Below are 23,915 nucleotides of genomic sequence, written 5' to 3'. Positions count from 1 at the left end.
AGAGCAGCGCACGGAAACGCCGTTTACCTTCCCGCCGGAGCGGTACCTATTTATCTCCTTGCACTTTGACGTGCTTTCGAACTGCTAGGTTGGCAGGAGCAGGGACCGAGCAATGGAGCTCACCCTGTCTCGGCAAGTCCTAGGCTCTGTTGTTTAACTCACAGCGCCACCCTATCCTATCCTTCTTAGGAACTCCTTTATGTCGGCCTATTTTTATAAAGACATGGAACTACAATGGGCCCAGGACAGAACCCTGTGTCACTTTTCCCGAGGATGATGAGGGACCAACAATAAGTACTCAATCAGCCAGCTACAAATCCACCTAGCAGTTACCTCATGCAGCCCACATTTCTTCCAGCCGTGGAAGATGAGGCAGGTGCACAGACCAGATTGAGGCTGTTGGGATCCTTAGGAGGCAGATTCCATATACACTGACCAGATCTTTCAAGGAGAGTCCATGTACTGTAATAGGTGATACATTTGGAAAGAGATAGCATTATAAAATCCTGTAGTCCTTTGATATACAGTCATACCTCGTGTTACATCTGCTTCATGTTACGTTCTTTCAGGTTACATCCCACGGTGACCTGGAAGTACCAGAAAGGGTTACTTCTGGGTTTCACCGGTCGCGCATGCGCAGATGCACAAAATGACGTCATGCACAGAAGCGGCAAATTGCAACCCGCGTGTGCGCAAACATGCAGCTGCGGGTTACGCTCTTTTCATGTTGCGAATGGGCCTCCGGAACAGATCCTGTTCGCAACCAGAGGTACCACTGTATAGAGTAGGAGGTGTCTTATCTGTCTAGTGTGAAACGTAAGACTGAAATGGCAGCTGCCAGAGTATTAGCTGCAGCAAAATAATCCTCCAGTTCTGTGACATCTTTATTGGTTCCAATCCTGAGACTGTCTCCACCCACCAATTTTCTACCTGGACTCTTCAATGGACATCAGAGGCCCTTCCTTCTCTCTCTCCCACCACCCGAGGTCCTGTGGGTGGGCACATAAGACATGTCTTGGTGCCAGAACTATGGGACGTCCTCAGAATGAGGCCTATCCTGCTCCATTGAGGCTACTGCAAGAAAGACTGTTTGAGGGAGGTGCCCTGTTAACAATGATTCTGTATTCAGCTATTACCGTACCTCTCCTGGTTTTTAGCACAGGACTCTGCTGTGCTGCATTTTCCTCCTTATCCCATATTTCCCTCATATTCTTTTTTTTTGCTTGTACAGTTAACTTCTTTTTTAAATGGAAAGCTTGGGTAGAGATATTGTTTAAGTGAAGACTAGATCACCTCTATGGATTTCTTCTTTTAAACCCTATAATAAGCAGCAGATATTGAGAGTGATCAGTGAGGAGTTGGTTAATGCACAGTTGCAAAGTATTAATTTGAAATATTACATCCCCACATCCCCGCCATTCAGTCTTGAGCTATGAACAACATAATCTCCCTCAGCTTTCACTTTCATGTGCATAATGGGATTCCTTTAGCAGTGCTCGGTCCGAGGATGACAGGATGGTGCCAGTGGGACAAATCCCTCTTTAAAACATTTTGTACCGCAATGCATGGGAGAACTGGTTAAAGGGCAGCTCATTTGAGCGAAAGTGTAACCTTTGCATAGCTGCCAAGGTCGTTGGGAGACCTGTGGCGGTTGGTGACTAAGTGCCGGTCACACAGCTTTGGGTAGCCTTCAACAGCTTTTACTCGTACGCCCCCTTCCCCCCCTTCCTGCCAGCCTCGTGATTCTAAATAACATGGGGGGGGAGCAGAAATCCTTGGAATAGGTTCTCATAGCATGGCTCTTTACTGGTGAGCTCTGGGGAGCCGAAAGGGGCAGAGGAATTGGCATCGAGGAGCTGATAAACATTAGGGAGAGCAGGCAGCAGCCCAAAGTCATTCCCTATCCAAAAGGGTTCAGTTTTGTGCAAAGGATGGATGGAGATCTCTCTCTCTCTCTCTCTCTCTCTCTCTCTCTCTCACACACACACACACACACACACACACACACACACACAGCCCTTCTCTGCTCTCTTTCAATTAATCCAATTTAAAATGCTCCATAGAAACTAAGACAGAGTTTGGAAAGACTGGTGCTTCCAATACCATCTCTGTGCCAACTTCTCCCAATGGCCCTTGCCTTCTCTGTAGTCTGGCTAGAAAACTGCCCCCGGCATCTTTGTACAGAGCCACATGGCAGAATGCACGTCCAAAGAACCTTGTGAAAGCCCCTCTGAGAGTTATTTCTTTCCTCCCGTTTCTCTCTCTCCCACTACCACGTGGGAGCTGTAAAGCCATGCTGCCCGCATGACAAGAGCCCGTGTGCCAGGTTGATGGCGCTGGAAGTTGCACTCGAGTTGTCCCTAAACGTGGGTGTGACCAGCACTTGGAGGGTTATGAGAGACCTCAGCATTGCATTCACTCAGCTCTGCGGCTCAGCAGGTCCTTTCAGCGTGAGGCCAAAGGAAAGGCAGGCCCCTCTCTGGAGGGTTTGCTAATGAGCAGAAAACTCTCGGCTCTCTTTTGTGAGAACTTGGAACAAACCTGTGCAGCCGCAGCAGAGGCAGACCTACCTGATCTGTCTATCTTGCTCGATATCTGCTAGCTACAGCCTTTCTAACAAATCATGCAATTTAAAAAATGACATTCAATCTGATAGGCACGTTACAGCGGGGAAAAGGAGTGAGGAGGAGAAAAGCAAAATAGACAAATCTGTGTAGCAACTCTTAGAAAGTATTAGATGATGGCATGGCAGGCTGCCAATGGGAACAGTTCTGGGAAGGGAGGAGTCAAATGGCCAGTGGTGCTAGCCAAGCCAGTGGGACAGGCCCTTGCATCAGGTGCTGGCAAGAACCCAGAGTCTATTCTAACCTGAGAGAATCATAAAATCATAGAGTTGGAAGGGACCCTGAGGGTCATCTAGTCCAACCCCCTGCAATGCAGGAATCTCAGCTAAAGCACCCATGACAGGTGGCCATCCAGCCTCTGCTAAAAAACCAAGGAAGGAGAGCCATTATACCTGTCAATTAATCCAGTTCTCCAACCCCAGCTCCATTCCCAGTGTCCATTGTGTGTTTTTGGTTAGAGAGAATGGCCAGGGAAGCTGTTTTAGTGCTGTCCATTGAACTATTCCTGTTAAATTCTGCCTTTCCACACTGTGGGATCCAGTGATGTCCAAAGCTGTTGCCCTCTGGTATATTCTTCCTAGTAGACTTGCAGCAAACCAGAGTTGAGAAGAGAAACCATATACAGTGGTACCTCGGGTTACATACGCTTCAGGTTACAGACTCCGCTAACCCAGAAATGGTGCTTCAGGTTAAGAACTTTGTTTCAGGGTGAGAACAGAAATCGTGCTCCGGCGGTGCGGCAGCAGCAGGAGGCCCCATTAGCTAAAGTGGTGCTTCAGGTTAAGAACAGTTTCAGGTTAAGAACGGACCTCCGGAACAAATTAAGTACTTAACCCGAGGTACCACTGTATTTAGAAGACAGGCTGTGTGAGCCCCAAAGCCATTTCCTTCACTGCCTCTCCCTGTTCACGTCATTCCTGCTTTGATGCTGATTCTCTAAGATATGTTATGCGATGGTCTCCTCCTCCTCCATGGTAGATGGTTCAAATGATGAATCCCAGGGGGGAAGCATGGACTCTCCTGGTTCATATCTGCCTAGTCTGAGTTTCTGCTGATGCAGATCTGCTGGCGGAGGATCTTCTTTAACAGTGTTTGTTAAAATGGAATTGCATTTAAATGCTCAGGACACCCTCCTTGGCCATCTGCTAACTCCAAGCCCGCGTGTTAAGCAAATACATCAACAAAGTCCAGCAGGCAACAGATGGAGCCTTTGCCAGCAACCTGCTGAGAAGGTTCAACAGCTTCCTGATTTCTACTTTGCAATGACCCAGCATATCCTCTCCTCCCCACTCGCAAATGCTTAAGTTGCCTCTTTTTTGAGCAAATTGGTCAGATCATCTAAATTCATCAGCAAGCAGGACTTTGGCTTCTGCCACTTTAAATCCAGAGCAATTTTGCCCCCTCCAGTCTCCATTTACAAGCCCGTGAAGTAAAGGCAGCTGGGCATGAAGCCACATACTTCGAGGTTCAAGAGAGCTGCAGGCCAGTGTTGCCCAGCTCTTCAGATACAGGCCAGTGTGTCTTTCCAATGGAGGCACATGCTATACACCGTGTGTGTGTCTGTGTGTGGTGAGCACTGAGCAGCAACTGTCTTACTGTACAGCCCAGACCAAAAATCATGTGGCCTGTCTTCTCAGAGCTGCCGTCTTCTGACCCATGTCATGTGTTGTGTTCCTAGAAAATGGGCTCCCTGTCCAGTGCCAAGGCTGCGGCCGAGAAGATGCAGAGGACGGCGGAAGTTCAAGTGGCCAAGATGGTGGAGCAGAGGCAGGAGTTGGAAGGAGCCATTGCAGCGCTGGAGAAGCAAAGCAAAGAACTCCAGCAGGAGCTGGAGAGCGTGAGAGGAGAAGGAGGGAAAAGGGAGGAAATAATAAAGAGCTATGAGGTGAGCATTGATGCACAACCCACAGCCAGCATGTGTGGCTTTTTATATCCTATTTATTAAGTCTCCAAAAATGTTTCAAAGCATTTATCATCATAAACGTTCAGAAGACATCTTAAGGCAGCCCTGTTCAGGGAAGTTTTTAATATGTAATGCTGTACGGTTTTTAACACTGATTGGGAGCCGCCCAGAGTGGCTGGGGAAAACTCAGCCAGATGGGCGGGGTATAAATAATAAATTATTATTATTATTATTATTATTATTATTATTATTATTATTATATACAGTTTTTTAAACATCCGAAGTTTCTTCTTGACTTCCCACCCCTCCTTACCTGATGTTTGGTTTTTTTACTCCTTTTTATTAGTTGTTTTATAACAGACAGGGGCGCCGACTTATAAAAAATATTGGGGGGGCCCATACCGGGGTCCTGCCCCGGGAAGTTTTCTAAATTTTAGATGAAAATTACTGAGTTTTAAAGTTTTTTAAAAGTATTTTAGAGTCATATGATCAACATTAGAACCCCGAAAACTCGACTCTCTATAACTCCACACTCCGGGAAACTCGACAAGCCTGAAACACTTTTTGGCTTTGAAAAAAGAAACAAAACATAAACACGCACGGTATTTTCGTAAAAAGCTAATTTAATTTACAGTAACAATTATGCTTATAGACTATTACAGAGCAGTGAATATATAGCTCTGAAAAGACTGAAATGATATTTAAATAAATCCTAAACTATCATTAAAAGAATAAAACATAAAATATTACTGTCGCACAGTAATAGCACTTTGATTAATAAGTGAAATAGCTAATTTAAGCTTACTTTGAATAGGGCTGAGGGTTCATTAAATAAAAATAATATCTCAAAGTTAATGCTTTAATACAGTTAATAAAGTTAATACAGTATGCCTAATACTGTATGTAAATACTGTAATACTGTATGTAAATAACGAGCTTTAATTGGGTTTTACACCCTAAAAATATTTAAGTATTTGAAAATAACTAATACAGTACTATAGTAATATAGAAATACAGTACTAAACTAGTACTAATATTTCGAAACTGAACATTTAACATTCTGTATGTATTTAATTCTCTATTTTATAAAGATTTTTAATATCTGACAGTGAGTTTGGAATAGCCCAATGCAAAAATCCTGAGGATCCATGTGGACCCGTGCTTTGTAACCACGTTTTTGCACCACTGTGACCCTAGGCAACAGTGGGTGCGTGATTTTTTTGGTGCAGGCTGTAGCCATGGACATGCTATGTGATCTGATGGTGAATTTGGGGTGACCCAATGCAAAACTCCTGAGGATCCATGTGGATCCGTGCTTTGTAACCACGTTTTTGCACCATTGTGGCCCCAGGCCACAGTGGGTGCGTGATTTTTTTGGTGCAGGCTGTAGCCATGGACATGCTATGTTATCTGATGGTGAATTTGGGGTGATCCAGTGCAAAGATCCTGTGGATCCATGCTTTGTAACCACGTTTTTGCACCATTGCAGCCCCAGGCAACAGTGAGTGCGTGATTTTTTTGGTACAGACTGTAGCCATGGACATGTAATGTGATCTGATGGTGAATTTGGAGTGACCCAATGCAAAAATCCTGAGGATCCATGTGGATCCGTGCTTTGTCACCACGTTTTAAATGGGGAGGGAAGGAAAAACACAGAAGGGACAAGAAGCACAAGAGGGGTGTGCGGAGAAGCAGCTGGCTAAGAATGCAGGGGAGGAGTTTAACGGGGTGGGGGGAGGAAAGGAAGGCAAAAGTCCCCCCCCCCCAGCCAGCCCTCTCTCTCTCTCTCCCACCTGCGAGTCCCTAGAGCACGGAGAGGAGGAGGTGGTGGGCTGGAGCCTGCACGCAGTGTGACTAGGAAAGAATTAGAAGGAAGGACTCGATCCCTTCCTTAACCTCTGCTTGCCAGGAGGGCAGGGGATTCCCTGCTCTTTGTTGAGTTTGAGCAAATGCAGCAACAGAAGCGGGTGGGCAGTAAGACCCAGAGGCAGAATGCAGGAAAGCAGCAGCTTCCGCCTTCCCTCCGCCCGACCGCCCGATCTGATTTTTGCCTATTTTTGCCCCTGCGCTCCGGTGAGTCAGCTCCAGGGACCACACATTCGCTCAATAACATGCACAGACATTTCCCCTTACTTTTTAGGAGAAAAAATCTGCATGTTATAGAGCGAAATTTACGGTAATAATTTTCTTAAATTATTGGGGGGGCAGAGCCCCCCCAAACGAATTTTTGAGGGGGCTCGGGCCCCCTCAGGCCCCATGGAGTCGGCGCCTATGATAACAGATATATTTTTTTATTATCTAAACCCCACTAAAAACACTAAAACTACCTAGTCATCATGTTGGGCTGCTTGGGCAAATGAAAAAATCTGCCCATCATCCAAATCCACTAATCCACTGCTTAGCCACAGCCAACATGTTTAGAAACCAAAAGAAACCTGTGGCTTTGAATGCTCAGCTGCAGCAAAGGCACAAGTGGAAGGGTTTAGGGCGACCTTTGCCGGTCTGGAGCCTCTAGATGTTTCAAACTACAACTCCCATCATCCCCAGCCAGTATGGCTTGCGGGCTTTGTAACAAGGGGCTGGGCAGCGTGAGGAAGGTGAAGTCTGAACAAGATGGTTTCTTTTTTATTTGCTTTATTTTGTAAATACTGTACAGAAGTCACCCTTCTGCATAAGATTGTCAGGTTGAACACAGGAATCATGCCAACACAATCATAATAACTAAAATCACCCTTGAAGATACACACTTTAAAATTAACTTTGTGCTGCTATTGCCTTCACACACACACACACACACACACACACACACACTGGGTGAGATTCACCTTTTACTCAGTGTAGACCCACTGAACATAACAAAGTTAGGCCCATTAATTTCAGTGGGTCTGCCCTGAGTGAAACTTAGTTGAATATCACACTCTGGTTTTTTTTAAAGTATTGTGGATTGTATATTTATTTGATTTTGTTTCTACGAGGATATACGCTCGGTATTTATCACTCCTGTTATACAAAAATCTCCAAATGGGTCTGAACTTCAATGTCTAAAACTCCTGGTAGAGGACAAGGATCTAGAGATCACGCTAAGGGTGGCCAAATTCTGTGCGACTGCCATAAAACTTAGGGAACAAGCTGTACTACCAAGGTGATTAAGGTTTTAAATGACAATTTTAGGTTATATTTTAGTGATCAAGATTTAATATATATTTTTAACTGCCACTATATCTGAATTGTCTCTGTTATACCCAATTGCAATTCAATGTATTCCTGTTGTGTTTTATGATTTTCCTGATATTGTAAGTGAGCCGGAATTGGTCTGTGACCGTAATAATAAATTCATTTGATTTTTAAATTGTGAACCGCCCAAAGGACACCATGGATTAGGCAGAACCATAACCAACAAAGGGCATAAAAACCTCTAAAACTACCTAGTCATCATGTTGGGCAGCCTGGGCAAATGAAAAAATCTGCCCATCACTCAGATGACATCACCACTGACTCCCGGAAAGCTTCTCATAGAAAATATTCCAAATATGTGGTGCCTTTAACCCCCGCCCTCCCGCTTGACTTCTGCTGGGGGAGGGGGTGTCAAGGGAGGGTTTCAAAGGATGTGAGTAAGACAAATGGGGAAGGGCTGTAGCTCTGCATGCAGATGATCCTTGGCTTGATCTCTGCTGACATCTCCAGGTGGGGCCAGGGACCCCTGGAGAGCCTCTGCTGGCCTGTGTAAACAGTACTAAGCTAGGTAGACCAATGGCATGACTTGGCATCAGGCAGCTCTGTGTGCAGCTGCAATAGCAGGGTTCAGAAAGCAATCCCTTGACCCTCATGGGGCATGCAGGGAGGGTGGGGAGGCCCTAAGCCCACACAACTACTACTACAACAACAACAACAACTACTACTACAACAACAACTTATTATTTATACCCACCCATCTGGCTGGGTTTCCCTAGCCACTCTGGGTGGCTTCCAAAAAAATATTGAAATAGAAAACAGCCCTACTAGAAAAATTAACAATAAACTGAAACTGACACGGGGACAAACAGAAGAAGACACCTTCACCCTGGTATGGCTCCCCTTCATCACACACACAGCCCAACAAGACAATGACAATAATCCACCAACAGCATACAAATCAATACAAACCTGATCCAAAACACCACCCACCCACCCCACTCTCGCACGAAAACAAAGATCACCACAGCCAGTCACAAACAAACAACCACACCCTAGGCCAACCCCAGCCTCTCTCAATACCAAAGGAACACAAATGAACAGCACAAGCAACGCTGACACCAAACCCTATATACATTAAGCATAATAGAAACATCGCCACCTGACCCCACCCCCACCCATCTCCCCCGCTTCCCCCCCAACGTCTCAACAAATGAAACTGATTTGTAAAAATGTTACATGGAAAAAATATGAGACATTACACATACTTCTGTAAAACAAGAAACTCTTTAATAAAAAAAGAAGCATAAAAAAGTACAATAGTGAGTCAAACATTAAAAGCTTCCCTAAACAGGGCTGCCTTCACTTGGTTTGAGGAGCTGGGTTAAAAAAAAAGAGCAGAATTGGTGCCACAAGAAAGAAAGCCAAACTAGGTGAATATGTAGAATCACTGTAAAGGAGCAGAAGTTTTGGAGTTCCAAAATGGGCAGAAGTTTGAAATGTTGTATCTTTGGGAGAGACACCGTGGGGAGAATGCTTCCTCCGTTTTTTCAAAGATTACCTTGTCTTTTATGGCAGAAAGAGAAGCAGCACTTGGAAGAGGCCCTGGCACGTCTGGCAGAGGAAAGGCAGGGGCTGGCACTGGCCAAAACCTCTTTGGAAGCCCAGCTGGAGGATGCACAGGTAAAGGAAAATCTGACCCTGAGGCTTGCATCAGGCCTGCTCCGTCCCCTTTTGCCCTCCCGGCAGAGTCCTTGGGCTTCCATGTCCTCTGGCCTTTACTGGTGTCCCTGGTGGTGTCACCAGCAAGATTGCTTTCCTGCCACTGTTGTTGAACATCAGCATCATATTTTGCTTTCTAAGTTTGTATCCCTTCGACTTGCTTTGCAGCATTCTAAGCTGTCATTTTCTTCCCACGAAGCTGTCATGCTTCTCATGGAACGATGAGCAGCAGATCAACAGAACTGCTGGTTCAGGGGACTTTGAAATGGGCTGGATCTGTTGCCGCCACTGATCCAACTTTACCTCATTGGTAGTCTGGGCTACAGGCAGAACATGCAGTTTTTATTCTCTAGGACTTAATGCTTTTGCCATGCAGCCTCCATCTCTGTCTGACCTGAGTTGGTGTTGGTTGTTTTTCAAGGATTTGTAAACAAATGGTGAAGTTAAATGACCTGTGAAAGATGGATTCATGGGGCTGCAGGAGTATTTTGGAATGGAGCAGGGCTGGCAGATTTAGTTTAAAGATACACACAGAAAGAGAAAAAACACAGTGGTAGCTTTTAACATCATACTGTATTCTGGTTAAGTGCTACATTGCCTGCTAGGCTCTTTTTCTTCAGGCGAATTCAAGGATCGTGCTAATCTTTGCACCCTCTTCTCCTATTTAATTCCTGGTGTGAAACTTTTCAGCTATCAGAACTCCCTTTTATAGTAAGGTAAAGACATAAGGGGATGTGGGTGGTGCTGTGGTCTAAACCACTGAGCCTAGGGCTTGCCGATCGGAAGGTCGGCAGTTCGAATCCCCGCAACGGGGTGAGCTCCCATTGCTCAGTCCCAGCTCCTGCCAACCTAGCAGTTCAAAAGCATGTCAAAGTGCAAGTAGGTAAATAGGTACCACTCCGGCAGGAAGGTAAACGGCGTTTCCTTGCGCTGCTCTGGTTTCGCCAGAAGCGGCTTAGTCATGCTGGCCACATGACCTGTACACTGTCTCCCTCGGCCAGTGAAGTGAGATGAGCGCCGCAACCCCAGAGTTGTCCATAACTGGACCTAACGTTCAGGGGTCCCTTTACCTTTAAAGACATAAGAGTGACCCCTCCTAGCTTTACTTGTGCTGCTGAGGAGTCTCATTTGCCCCATGCTTGATGTAAACACTGGGGTGGGGGGGGCGGACCTAAACAATCAGATTCAGAATATGAACTGTACACATTGAGCAGGGTGAGGTTTTTAGGTGCAGGGGTGTGCAGCACATGAACCCACATTTACATAAATGCCCTTCATCCACCATTGTCCGTTTTGTGCACTGAATTTGCACTTCTCTGGTGCTCAGCACAGTCAAATGCTAGGTGTGCTTCTGGGCATGATTTGTGCTTGGCGGTACTTTACTTACAATGTAACCTCTGTATTTAACCTTTAAAATACTGATTGTGCCCACAGAGCAACCTTAAAAGCCCAGGTCCCTGCACCAGGGAACTTAAATCAGAGGACAACCTTCTCTGATTTTATTTTATTTTTTAAGTTTCTTGTTACAGCAGGGATTCCCCCCCCCCATTTGTTCTCATTTCTTGGAAGAATGTTAAGTGCATGGGATCAAAAAAAATGCAAGAGAGCATCTCACGCGGTGGCTTTTTTTCATGGCTGCAGAAGGACGTCAGCCGACTGAACCAGGAGCTGCAACAGTTAACTGACCGGCTGAAAGATGAAGCTAACCAGAAGGATCAGTTAAAGAGGATGAAGAGTGAATTAGAGAATGAGAGGTGGCAACTGGACAAGACTATTGAGAAGTTACACAAGGAGGTACGAGCTGGCTGGAGATTAAATATCAAGGGCAGGGGGAGAGAAAAGAAAAGACCAAATTGTACAAAAGGGTTGGAGAGAAAGAGAGAAAGAGGTGCAAATGAAAGTGAAATGTGAACTTTGCACTTAATGTTTGGGACCCAGGGAAGATCAATAGGCGCTTTTAGAGCAGGAGTTGTAGCTGGGGCAGGAACACAGCCATCTATCTCAAACGCAAAACTGCAGGAAACGGACAGCACTTCATCTGGGGCCTGAAATGTCAGCAAACCTGGTGATTTATTTCCAGCAAAACCTCAGAACAACATATTTGTTGCTGGTTTTTGTTTTTTTTAACCCAGCGGCCTCAGGGCTGGCTGCAGCAATCACAGCCAAAGAAACACACCTATTAAACATGAATTAGTCAGAATGACTGCCTTCTCTCTCCTCCCCCCGGCTTTTCATTCCAGCCCACAGCCCTTCTTTGCTGCTCCTTTTCTTAATATAATTACTTACGGGTTCATTTTTTAAATGTTTAGAACCATTTTTCTGCTTGTATGCTGAAGGTAGTGTTCAGTGTAACCATAAGAGTTATCTTTAAAAATGCAAGATGAACTGTTATTATATTAGCTGTTTCATGAAGCCAGATGAGACCATTGTCTCAGGCCTCCTGGGCCACTCACTCGCCCTTCTCATTGCCAACCAGCACTCCTGGAACTGCCACTTGCATGCCCACCCACCAGTGCTGAAAGCCAGGCCAAGTCCCCACAGTTTAAGTAGCCACTGTGTTTCTAAAAACACTATTCAAAGACTTTATAGCAGAGGTGGGGGGCCTGGTGCCCTTCAAGATGCTTTTGGACTGTGACTCCCATCATCCTTGACCATTGGCCATGCTGGCTGCCGGGGCTGATGGATGTTGGGGTTCCAGCAGCATCTGGAGAACCAGAGAAGTTCCTCACCCACCTTTCACTTTAGATGGTAATTTGTGAGCAACACAAGCTGAGAAACCATCAGTCTGTGATTTGCTCTTTGGGCTTCTGTGTTCAGCCTAAAGCAGGGGTCCCCAAACTAAGGCCTGTGGGCTGGATAAGGCCCAAGGGACTCGTTTATCTGGCCCGCAGCGACTCCCGCCGCCTGCTCTTACCGGTGCTGCACTGCACAGATGCCCACTTCTGGGTCGGAGGAGCACTAGAAATAGCTTGTGTGCATGCGCAAGCATTATTTCCGGTGCACATCCGGGTCGGAGGAGGCCTGTGCACATGCACACAAGCTATTTCCAGTGCTCCTCCGACCCAGAAGTGCACCGGAAATAGCGTGTGCACACGCATATGGGCACGCGCTCCCCCGCCCTCCAGCCCACCATGTGATTGGTGCTGGAGACACCAGCCCAAGGCATGGTAAGTTTGCTGACCCCTGGCCTAAAGCTTTTGGATGATGAGAGCCTGCTTTGGGCATCTTTTGATTGCTTCCTGTTTCTTGCTAATGCTTCTTTTCCATTTTTTGCTAGATGGCAGAAATCATTGAGGTTTCACGGACATCGACGCTGGAGCTCCAAAACCAGCTTGATGAATACAAGGAGAAGAATCGCCGGGAGCTTTCCGAGACACACAGGCAGCTGAAAGACAAAAACCTGGAGCTGGAAAAGGCCCACCTGGCGTCCCTCAAGATGCAAGAGGAGGTAACGGCTCCTCAGCCTGGAAGAATCATCCTGATTCTCTGGGACAATGTGGACTTTTGCTGGGGAGGGGGGGTGGCGGCAGGGAGAGAGAGAGAGAAATCCCAATCTCACCCGAGTTAGCTCCATCCAAGTCCTTGCCAGCAAGTGTCCTGTTTCGGTCTCCCATGGTCAAGAGAGAGGTAAGAACAGACACACTGGGCAAGCTTCAGTGTTTTACAAAAATCTGAGAACTTATCAGTGGAGGATATAAAAGAATGTGGCCTCTTCATCTTTGAAAATGGGCCATTTTCTATGTTATGATTTACACAGGAACCTCCCTGGGCAAAGTGGTCCAACAAGAAACCTGTATTCCAGCATGATTCAGTAACTGACTGTAAAGCCTATAATGAGTTTAAAGGGTCACAGATCATGTAAACATGCTCCAGGAAGAAGGGAGGGTTTGGCTTGCTGTCCAGGGTTACTGAGTTATTATCTAAGGCTTGCTAAACTAGGAGATAGTTTAGTTAGAATGTTTTTTATCCCATCCCACACCTGTCTCCCCCAAAAGCCATTGGCATGCTGCCATCTTGTGGCTGGAAGGAAATCATGCAAGATCACTGAGACAAACAGTTAAGAAGTGCAAGCTCTGACTTAACAGACTTTGCTCATGAAAGAGCCTGGACTTTAAAAAAAGTCTCTGCGTGAGTGATTCCACGTGGAAACATTACATGGAGATTGTTAATCTGCACACTATATCTAGAGCTGTATCTGTGAACAGAAATCTAAGATTCTGAATCTGGAAAGTGGTATTATATTCAAATAATCTTTTTCCACATGAGGTGCTCACAAAGTCACCCAAGAAAGTCCACGAGCACAGAACACACCACCAAAGGCAATTTGTACCAAGCTGTGCTTCTCTTTTGGCTTGCTTAATGAGCCACAACGTCCAGATATCTTGTTGCTTTGCACAAACGCCTGGATCTTCATTTGCCTTGCCTCTTGTGCTCCCACGTTCCTGTTTCCTTTAGACAACCTTCCTCAACCCAGTCCCCTTGAGATGCGTTGGAGGTTTTTAAGTTGGATGGCCATCTGCCATGGATGCTTTAGCTGGGATTCCTGCGTTGCAGGGGTTGGACTAGATGTCCCTTCCAACTCTATGATTCTGTGACTACAACTCCCATCAGTCCTAGCATCATACAGCTGTACTGGATGAGGGTGATGGGAGTTGTAGTCAAGAACATATGGTAGATACCGGTTTGGGGAAGGTTGTCCCAGGAGGCTGGGGTGAGTTTTTTTACTTGCTGATCTGGGCAATGCCCCTTGCTTAACAAATGTGGCCACAGATTCCCGATATTGATAAAATAGAGCTGCCTCATTTGGTATTTCTTTCTGCAACCAGTTCCTTTCTTTTCAACAACCACTTTCTTCTTCTCAAACTGGAGTGGGTACCCCAAAATGGTTAAGCTGCTTTCAGTGTTGGCTGGACAGGTAAATTTTCACAAGACACCTCCCAAATGGGATTGCTTGCTACACTAGGCCAGGATTCCTGCACAGGGCAAGGTGGTTTGTTCAAGGGGTGGGCAGTTAGCCTTATGGGGAGCCACTGCCCCTTCTCACCTTTGAATCAGGCTTGGAGGGAAGTCAGGCTTGTAATAGCAGATGGGCCCATGAATCTGTACTTGAAAAATGCAATATGGGTTTACTTTGCCCTATAAGTTTCTATGTCCACAACAGACCAGACTAGTGATTGCCTCCTACCCAGGGGGGTCTTTAGCCCACAATTTCTTCTTCTTCTTTCAGATGCATTTTATGGAAAAAGAATTACGAGATCACCAGAGAGCTCAAGATGAGGCTATTACCAAAACACAGCTTCTGGAACAGACTTTGAAAGCCCTGGAATATGAACTGGAGGCCAAAAATCACTTGAAAGAAGATAGAGCAAGACAGGACAAGATCATGGAGGTAGATGAGATGAGTGGGGTGAAGGGTGGGAGAATGCTGAGTCACCTTTTCAGGCACCACCAGGAAGATGAACATGGGGAGGGGGACTGACTCCAGCTCCATCTCCTTTCCTTCAGCATCACCAGAGGCCAATGAGGTTTGGTTTGATTCGCTCTCTCTTGTCTCACACAAGACTATTTAGCTGCTTGGCCTTTGCTTACATGTTTCCTTCCTCCCTTCTCTCGGGAGAGGGAAAGACATGTTGCCCAGATGTGATCAGCTGGCTATTTGAACTGGAGCAGGCCGTCCCTGGCACTGGGACACAGAGTGCCCACAGAAGCACACCCTACACACAGAGTTGCAAGGGCTCTGGGAGCGCATGTTTCAAATCTCACCCTGCTCCATTCACACTCCATCAAATGTTGCCCCTCTAAGTGTCCCTTGAGGTTGCTGGTACATTCAGCCCAGTCCTTTTCTCTTCCCCTCACCCCCTCACCCCCTGCCACATTTCCACACCTCCTTTCAAAGACTGTTTCCAAGGGAGTATTTCAAAAAGATGACAATATAAAACAAAAAGGAACTGTAAAATGGTAGTAGAATTATAAAACAGCAGCTAAGCTATGTTTTGGCACTCACGGCTCTGCTGGAGTATGTAGAAGCCCCTCAAGGCATCACCGACCCCTTTTCCAGGAAGGGGAACTGTGAAGACTGCCCTTGGCCTGGGAAAAGCTGCCCGCTCTATGGGCTGTGTCAGATGTGGACCTCTGGTTTTCTGGGGTTCTTCATGTGATGCTGCCATCATGGCTGAGGGGAATGAAACCCTTGTTGCCCTAAAGAACTGCCCCAGAGAATTTTTTTGGGATTTCACATCCAGTTGCTGATTCCCTTAAGCTTGAGAGATGTTGAATGATGATCAACATAAGCCAGAGATGGGAGCCTGTGACCTTTTAGTTAATGTTGGACTATAATTGCCAGCATCCCTGGCCATAGACCATGCTTGTTGGGGCTGATGAGAGTTGGAGCCCAGTAAACCTTTGGAGACCCACAGGTTCCCCATTCCTGAGATAAACACTTGGGAGCGCACAGTCCTCACCAGTGCTCCCCCCCCCCCGTTGCTCCATGCAACACCAGCACTGTTTTCCAGCAGCTTAAAGCAGGAGAGCAATGACTGGGGGCTGCTCAGTCCTCTGCACCTTGGAAGTGTTTCCAAGATCCCGTTTCCCTGTTTCCCACTTCCTCTAGTTTCTTAGCATTGCCGGTGACAAACATCATAGTTGTCATTGCTGTTGTCATCATGGCAGGTTATTCAGCCAATCCCATCTCCAGAACTTAACCTCCACCCCAGCTGTTCCCTGAGTCCACTGCCTCCTCTGTCCACTCTGATTTGACCAGTGAGAGAGACTGTTATATGGAAGGTGACTGACAGCTGGTTTCTGGGTGGGCAGGTGGGGAGCAGTGAGCGGCAACTCTGCAAGCCATTGAGGGCATGATTTGCAAAGGTGGGAAGCGCCAGCAGCCAATGAGCTTTGAGAACGGAAAGGAAGGGGTTGAGGGAAAGAAGCCATGCAGGGAAGGCGCTTCTGGTGCCTTGTCCCACTGCACAGGCGCCGCTTCCCTCTCCTCTTCCCACCTCAATGCCTGTCTCCTCATGTGGGTGTGTCGCCAGTGGAGATGCTGCAGCTGCTGTAGGGGCGCATATGGGACTTCGCCTCTTTTGGGAGCAAGGCTGGCGCACCTTTGAGGGGCACGGTGAGTACCAGCACCATTTTCCTGGTAAAAAACACTGGTCCTCACCCAGTGTCTAGTCCTGAATTCTTATCTTCCAGAGTTTGCCTTGGTCACCCACTGCCACTCCTCCTTCCCACTCTCAGCCACTGAGCCAATGTTGTGTCATCTCTTTTAGTACAAGATGTCCCAGCTGGAACTCGAGCTTGAAGAGGAGCGGAACAATTCAGACATCTTGTCTGAAAGGATCAGCAGGTGCAGAGAGCAGGTACCTGAGCAGGGGGAATTCTCCACTGGGCAGCTCTGTCTGGAGGGAGCACATTAAGATTCCTGACAATCCTCTGGAGTTCTCTAATTGGGCCCAACCCACCAGCCGCTACTCAGCTGTGTTTCTAGGGTTTCCATTCACATTCTCCTCCAGACAGCATACAAGACGATTGCCCTGTGTCATCCTTGCAGCTACTCTGTGTGGCAGGTGGCACTGGGAGAGTAGGACTGGCCCAGGGTGAGTTTGGGGGCCGTGCCAGGAATGTGAGTCCAGCATTCTGTCAGCAGCATCAGCTGGCTGATTTCTTGTTTCTTGTTGGTTTGAATTGGGCATGTACAAGCCTTCTCATCTTCCTTCCTCTCTCCTGCTTAAAAGTTGTTTGTATTTATGCAGCATTTTGTGGGGGTAGGGCAAGGGGGCCCTTACTGGACCCACAGACCATGCCAGTGTTCAGTGGGGATGCTGCAGCCCATTCTGTGCCTGGGATCACGAAGTGGAGGTAGCCTTCAAGGGATGTAGCTGTAGTTTTTAATCAGAAGTTTTAAAAGAAACGCAAACCACCAACTTCCTGACCAGCAGCATATTATGTAAGTTGGGAGGCGGGGTGTTTGGGTCAGGGCAAAATAGGTGTTTGTCCCAAAGGCTCTGGAGCCCCTAATTTTATATGAGTTACAAAGTTTTCCTTGTTCTGAGTCAACACTAGGATGGCCAAAGGATGGATTCCCAGGAGACTATTTCAGGGTCTGCTAAACATTCACAATAAGGGAAGGACTAATAATGGGTTTGTTTTGGTCAACATCGTTGATTAAGGGTGCCAACTGACCCAGCCCAGTTTGCCCCTGTGCTTTTAACAAAGGTTTGGGCTGTGGCGATGTGCAGGTGTCATTTCCATGGCATGGATGAAGCTAAATGTTGTTACCACTTGCTAATTGCTGCTGAAGTGACAGCAGCAGGGGCTGACTGAAAAGTTGGCAAACCTTTGGGTGACCCAGGAAACTCCCCCTCCCCCATTGCTGGCAAGCTCCCTTAATATGAAGTTAATGGAGACTAATCTGTAGAGTGATCGGCATTAAATAGAAAATATTGCCTAAGTTTTATGGGGCATTTAACTCCTTAAACTGCTGTTCGTCATGATTGAGAAGCTGCACATTTCTGCTTCGAAGTTAATGGCAGCTCTTCCGGCTCAGCAGGTGAGAGTTGTAGCTTTTTCATAGCCCATCCTTCAGGTGGCTTTGAGAGGAAAGAAGTAATTGAAATGTGATTGTGGGACTCCAGGATTGTTTTCTCTGGATTATGCCCATTGTGTTGTTGGCATCCGAACTGTAAGGAAGAGAAGGGAACATCTGGCTTGCTTTTGCAAAAATGTAAGGAGATGGGAGAACCAGTTGTGTCTCTGTGTCATTTTGTTTAGTCATTCCCTAAACCTTGATTAAAGGGATGCCACCCAGAATCAATGCTGAGGACGACACTATCAGCAGGAACAAAATCCTGTATTATTATTTGCAAAGCTTGCAGGGGTGACTTGAACCCGAGTCCAGCTGTGGATATGAGAGAGCCTTCTTTGGCAATGCCACTGTGCCAGTGGCCAGCATTCAAGAGCAGCCCTTCTTCCCCTACTGCCTGGATGCATTCTCGTCCTGCAGCAACTAACAACTGGGGCCGGACGACCAAAGAAATAAAGCCGACTGAACATGAATTAATTGACTCCGGAGCAGCTTCTCTTGAGGGGCCTGTTTCCATAGCAATGGCACAGTAAATGAGCAAAGGATGAAGTTACACTGGCAGGGCTGTCATTCACTTCTTTTGGCAAAGCAGTCCCAGTGGATGCTGCACACCTGCTCCTCACTTGGCGCAGGTGCGTGGAGCAGGCAGATGAAAATGTGGGAGGTGCCGGCTCTTTTTTGGCCAGAGAGGCATCTAGGCTTCCATTAGCTCCCTTTATTGAGCAGCTGAGTGTTTCTGCTGAGTCAGGTGGCCCAGGAAACAGGGAGGGCTGAGGCTTTATTTTCTCCTGGCTTTCCCTTCCCGAGGACTAGTGAGACGTGTGTGTGTCCAGTGGGAGACGGAAGACAGCGGCTGCAGCCGTCTTTAGGCTATTATTAGAAATCAAATTACTTTTCTCCTTGACAACGAACAGAAACAGACCCAAAGCACCAAGCTCTCTAATAAAGGCCCCTTGGACTGGACGTGCTTGCTCTTCAATGGGCCTCCCTTCCAGCTGGAGCAGCTGCTACCTGAAGCCGTGCAGTTCATGCTTGCGCTTGTCATAGAATTAGAACATCTTTGATGCACTGGGGAGGAGAAGATAAAAAAAATCAGAAGGGCACAGTAGGCCCATGTCTCTTCTGCCCTAGTGGCCAAGATGTGCCAGTCTGGGGCTATCAGGAACCTGCCCCTAGATCATGGGTAGGCAAACTAAGGCCCGGGGGGCCGGATCCAGCCCAATCGCCTTCTAAATCTGGCCCGCGGACAGTCCAGGAATCAGCGTGTTTTTACATGAGTAGAATGTGTCCTTTTATTTAAAATGCATCTCTGGGGCATTTGTGGGGCATAGGAATTTGTTCATATTTTCCCCAAAAAATATAGTCCGGCCCCCCACAAGGAAGGTCTGAGGGATAGTGGACCGGCCCCCTGCTGAAAAGGTTTGCTGACCCCTGCCTAGATCCTTCACTAAATTTGATCTTCTCCACGCATCTATTTTCCTTAAAAAATGTTTAGGGGTACTCTCATTTTGACTCAGGAAAACCACCATTTAATAGTGCAAATTGGGGAAAATAAATACAGTAAATGGACAAAAGTACAAAGAACATGCATGACCTCATATTACACAGCTGACAGCTCGCAGTAACGCTCACTTCCGTCTGAGACTCGGGAAACACCAGGAAAGGAAATGAAGCCACTGTTGGAGGTGGTAACAACCAAACTGACCAATCACCGTGCTAGATTCCAACTCCTACTTCACACATTAAACGCTTGCTTCTGTGTGAGTCTTGGGAAACACCGTGACAGGAAATGAGGCCACCATCGGGGGTAGCAACGGAACTGACGATTCACTGTGCTAGAGAAGAAACTAATTTTTTAAACATTTTTAGTTTCTTCTCCCGTTAGATTCACAAAATGTTTAGGGGTATGCGTACCCCTGCGTACCCCACCCCAAAAAAGCACTGTCTCCACCAAGGAAGAACAAGACCCTCCCGTGGCCCACAGCTCAGTTAACACCCCTTGAGAGCCGCACCAAAGGTTGCAATTCAGAGAAGCCCAGCAAACCCTGACGAGACCCCTGCTTCAGACCCCCCAGCATTGGGCACAGTGAGATTGGCACCACAGGCAGCCCTTGGGAAAATGTCCAATAGAAAATTCTGTGTTGACCCTTCTACACAGAAGCATCCTTCAACCACCACAGCAGCAGCATCCATCACCTCAATGCCCCTTGCTGTCCTACATCCATCCCTAATGTGAGACCCAGGGATGGCTGCCCACATTTTTCACAGCCTCTGAGCACACAGAGGACACAATAGCTCAGTGTCTAGAACCTCACTGTGACCAGCTACATCCAAGCCCACTGACAAACATCATCCATTTAAAAGCTGCATCTTTAATTAGTTGCTCATTAATTCCCCCCTCCCCTTCAGAATTTTATTTCATTTTGTCTGGGCCTCCTGAAGCAATTATAGCTTCAGAGTTTTCTGCATGACCCCAATAAAAGGGCCTTGTAAAAGATGAAAGTAGGGATGGTGGGCACTCCATAACAAGATCTTCCAATGGCCAGACAACAACATTGGTTTCAGAAGTTCATGGTACTTGGGGTGTGTATGTGTGGGCATCTGGAGTGCATATGCTGCCATTTGGAATTTGGTGCACACTGGGATGGACACTTTGTAGGGAACTGCCCCAAAATCAGTTTAAATATCCTTAAAACCTGGACACTGTCCAGAGCTCCTGCAATGGTCTTCCCAGACCCTGTGTCTTGGATATGATGCCAAACTGAACCTTCCACTGGGATCCTCTTTGACCTCATTTTCCTATAAAATGGCGCTACTATCTTTGGCTAGTATCTCATTCCATCTCTCTCGCGGTGTTTGTGTGGCTGTGATTTTTACCCTAAGAAAATGACTTTGCTTTCCCAAGCTCCACTTCCCCCACTTCATGCCCCTTCTTGACCCCCCTTCTGTGACTAAGCTCCTCCTTTGCCAGCCCCTTTGTCTTCACCCAAACCCACCATTTGGTCTTTGCCCTCCCCACTGCTCCCTTGGGTCAGAAATAGCTCCCTTCCTTCAGAAGCAGCTTTACAAGCGGGCCAGACTATTAGTTCGTCTCAGCACTGCCCACTTTGACTGGCGGGGGGGGGGGGCTCTCTTTAGTGGTGGCACATGCAGAGAAAAGTCCCATGCACATTACCTGCAACCTGAGCTTTTTTAACTGGAGATGCTTCTGGAGATTAACCTGGGACCTGGAGATTAACCTGGCTCCTTTCTTTCCCATCCTCGCCCATCCTCATACAGTGGTACCTCGGGTTACATACACTTCAGGTTACAGACTCTGCTAACCCAGAAATAGTACCTCGGGTTAAGAACTTTGCTTCAGGATGAGAACAGAAATTGTGCTCCGGCGGTGTGGCAGCAGCAGGAGGCCCCATTAGCTAAAATGGTGCTTCCGGTTAAGAACAGTTTCAGGTTAAGAACGGACCTCCAGAACGAATTAAATTCTTAACCTGAGGTACCACTGTACTAATATTCATGCTGCCTTTCCCACCACTTGTGCCCTTTCTGCCCATTTCAGACTGGAAATGCCCTTAGCTGTGGCCAAGTGGGTGAATACTAGCCATGATGGCTGTGTACTACTTTCAGGATAAAAGGCAAGGCCAGCTGCCGAGTACAGTGGTACGTCGGGTTAAGAGCTTATTTCGTTCTGGAGGTCCGTTCTTAACCTGAAACTGTTCTTAACCTGAGATACCACTTTAGCTATTGGGGCCTGCCGCTGCCGTGCGATTTCTGTTCTCATCCTGAAGCAAAGTTCTTAACCCGAGGTACTATTTCTGGGTTAGTGGAGTCTGTAACCTGAGGTACCACTGTATCACACCTAGGGACATGCTGTTGCCCTTGTGCCTTGCTTGTGGGCTTTCAGGAAGCCCCTAGTTCACCCCTGTGGGAAGCTGGGCTGGATAGGCCCGCTTGGGTCTGCCCCACCCACCTGCAGGTCTCTTTTTAGTGCCTGCAGTTCTACGGCATTGCCTGGAGCTGTAGAGGAGAGTGTTAAGACGTGTTGTTAGGTTGCTACCATTTGGAGGTTTCAGCCTTTTTTCTTTTCTTTTTTGCTTATCACCTACAGATTGAGCAAATGCGGAGTGAGCTACTTCAGGAAAGGGCTGCGAGGCAAGACTTGGAATGTGACAAGATTTCGCTGGAGAGACAGGCAAGGATTGCGGCTTGTTTTGTGCTCAGGCTTGGGGTGTTTGATGCCAGGACCGGACAATGGGAAATATGGATGTTAGCAGGCAGTGCCCCAGACTGTGTACTGAGTGCACTCCCAGTGCCATGGCGTGGGCAGAGCCTGGCTCAGCCTCCCCCAGCCTAGATCCCTTCAGATAGTTTGGGCTGCCACACCCACAGCTGTATTCCCAGAATCTTATGGCTGTGCTGGCCAGGGCTGCTGGGTGTTGTCCAAAACAGCTGAAGGGCATCAGGTTGGGGAAGGCTTGCCTAGGCCCACACCTTCAGGGTTAAGGAGCACAGCTGCCTCCTAGCAGGGGGGTTGGACACCAGTGCCTCTTCTCTTGGAAATTACACAGGAAAAATCCACCCATAGCCATCCCAGTTTAAACACTTCAGGAGCAGAGTGCCACCTAGTGGTGGACATGCATCTTAGCTGTCCAAAACTAAAGGAAAAAAATTCCTTCCAGTAGCACGTTAAAGACCAACTAAGTTAGTTCTTGGTATGAGCTTTCGTGTGCATGCACACTTCTTCAGTTAGTGTATCTGAATACACTATCTGAAGATACACTATCTGAAGAAGTGTGCATGCACACGAAAGCTCATACCAAGAACTAACTTAGTTGGTCTTTAAGGTGCTACTGGAAGGAATGTTTTTGTTTTGACTATGGCAGACCAACACGGCTACCTATCTGTAACCAAAACTAAAGGCTCAGCCAGACATCCTTTTGTCCCACCAGGCACAGGTCCAGGCTTTGAAGCTCTGTGTCCGAGCGGTTTCTTTTTTGGCCCAGCGCTTTCCCTTCTGAATTGGAGAAAATGGCAATCGAGTTTTCTGCAGATTGTCATTTTGCTCCAGTTCAGTGGCAAAACATGGGTTTTCACAAGGAAAGCACTGGGACAAAAACAAAAACAGAAAATGCTTGGACAAAGAGCTTTAAAGTGCAGATCTGTGCCTGAAAAGTGCGGCAGTATCTGAAATGTGGATGATCCCTACGTGTGTGTTTTTCCTTCTCCAAAGGATCCACTATTTTCTTTGTGTTTGTGTAGCTTCAGCATAGAAGCCAACTCCTAGGGGCCAAGGTCCCTTCCGCCCCCCCTAAAGTATTTGACTTCTCCCCCAGGTTGATGGCCATTGCCATTCAAATAGGGTTTGTGTGCACTGTGTATTGTGATTGATTATGTGAGGCGGGGCTTAGCTAGGCCCCCCCAATATTTTATTCAAGTCGGCACCCGTGATCTTCAGCAAGACTTTCACTACATGTTGTGAAATACAGAAACTTCACATCTATAACTTCCATATCCCCAACAGTTTCTGCCAGCCAGTAAAAGCCACCAAAAGAGGTGGGTCTTTAAGGCCCATTTCAAAATATAAAGGGGTGAAGTTTCCCTGATTTCCCATGGGACTGAATTTCACAAATGTGGGCTCACTCAAGAGAAGGGCCTGTTCTGTGTGCCCAGCAACCTAAGCAGGGCCTGTGAAGCAGATTGTTAGGCATAGGCAGATTGATCTGAATTGTTGATCCTTTCTGAGGAATCGTAAGGGCTTTCAGGCTTATCACAGCACTTTGCATCAGACCTGGAAGGTACGAAGGTCAGATCTGAGCCACAATCCCCTCAGAGGTTTCCATTAATCAACATGAGAGACTCTTCTGACAGAGTGTGACTCATATTAACTGGGGGAAAGAGATGGATGCCATTCGCC

The 23,915-nt window shown here is 47.1% G+C and overlaps 1 protein-coding gene across 9 annotated transcripts in view; it reads left to right on the top strand.

Moving 5' to 3' along the window:
* CGNL1 (cingulin like 1) overlaps positions 1-23,915 on the top strand; it is a 97,320-nt gene that overhangs the window by 64,717 nt on the left and 8,688 nt on the right. For all 9 annotated transcript variants that reach the window (XM_083712473.1, XM_083712478.1, XM_083712476.1 and 6 more), the window contains 7 exons: positions 4,303-4,509; positions 9,277-9,381; positions 11,062-11,214; positions 12,698-12,868; positions 14,648-14,809; positions 16,692-16,781; positions 22,110-22,193. In XM_083712473.1, coding sequence (XP_083568599.1) covers positions 4,303-4,509; positions 9,277-9,381; positions 11,062-11,214; positions 12,698-12,868; positions 14,648-14,809; positions 16,692-16,781; positions 22,110-22,193 — 972 coding nt within the window. The remainder of the gene's footprint in view (positions 1-4,302; positions 4,510-9,276; positions 9,382-11,061; positions 11,215-12,697; positions 12,869-14,647; positions 14,810-16,691; positions 16,782-22,109; positions 22,194-23,915) is intronic.

The sequence above is a fragment of the Podarcis gaigeae genome, assembly GCF_964106915.1.
Source record: "Podarcis gaigeae genome assembly, chromosome: 14".
Lineage (NCBI taxonomy): Eukaryota > Metazoa > Chordata > Lepidosauria > Squamata > Lacertidae > Podarcis > Podarcis gaigeae.
This window is presented reverse-complemented; position numbering and strand designations above follow the sequence as displayed.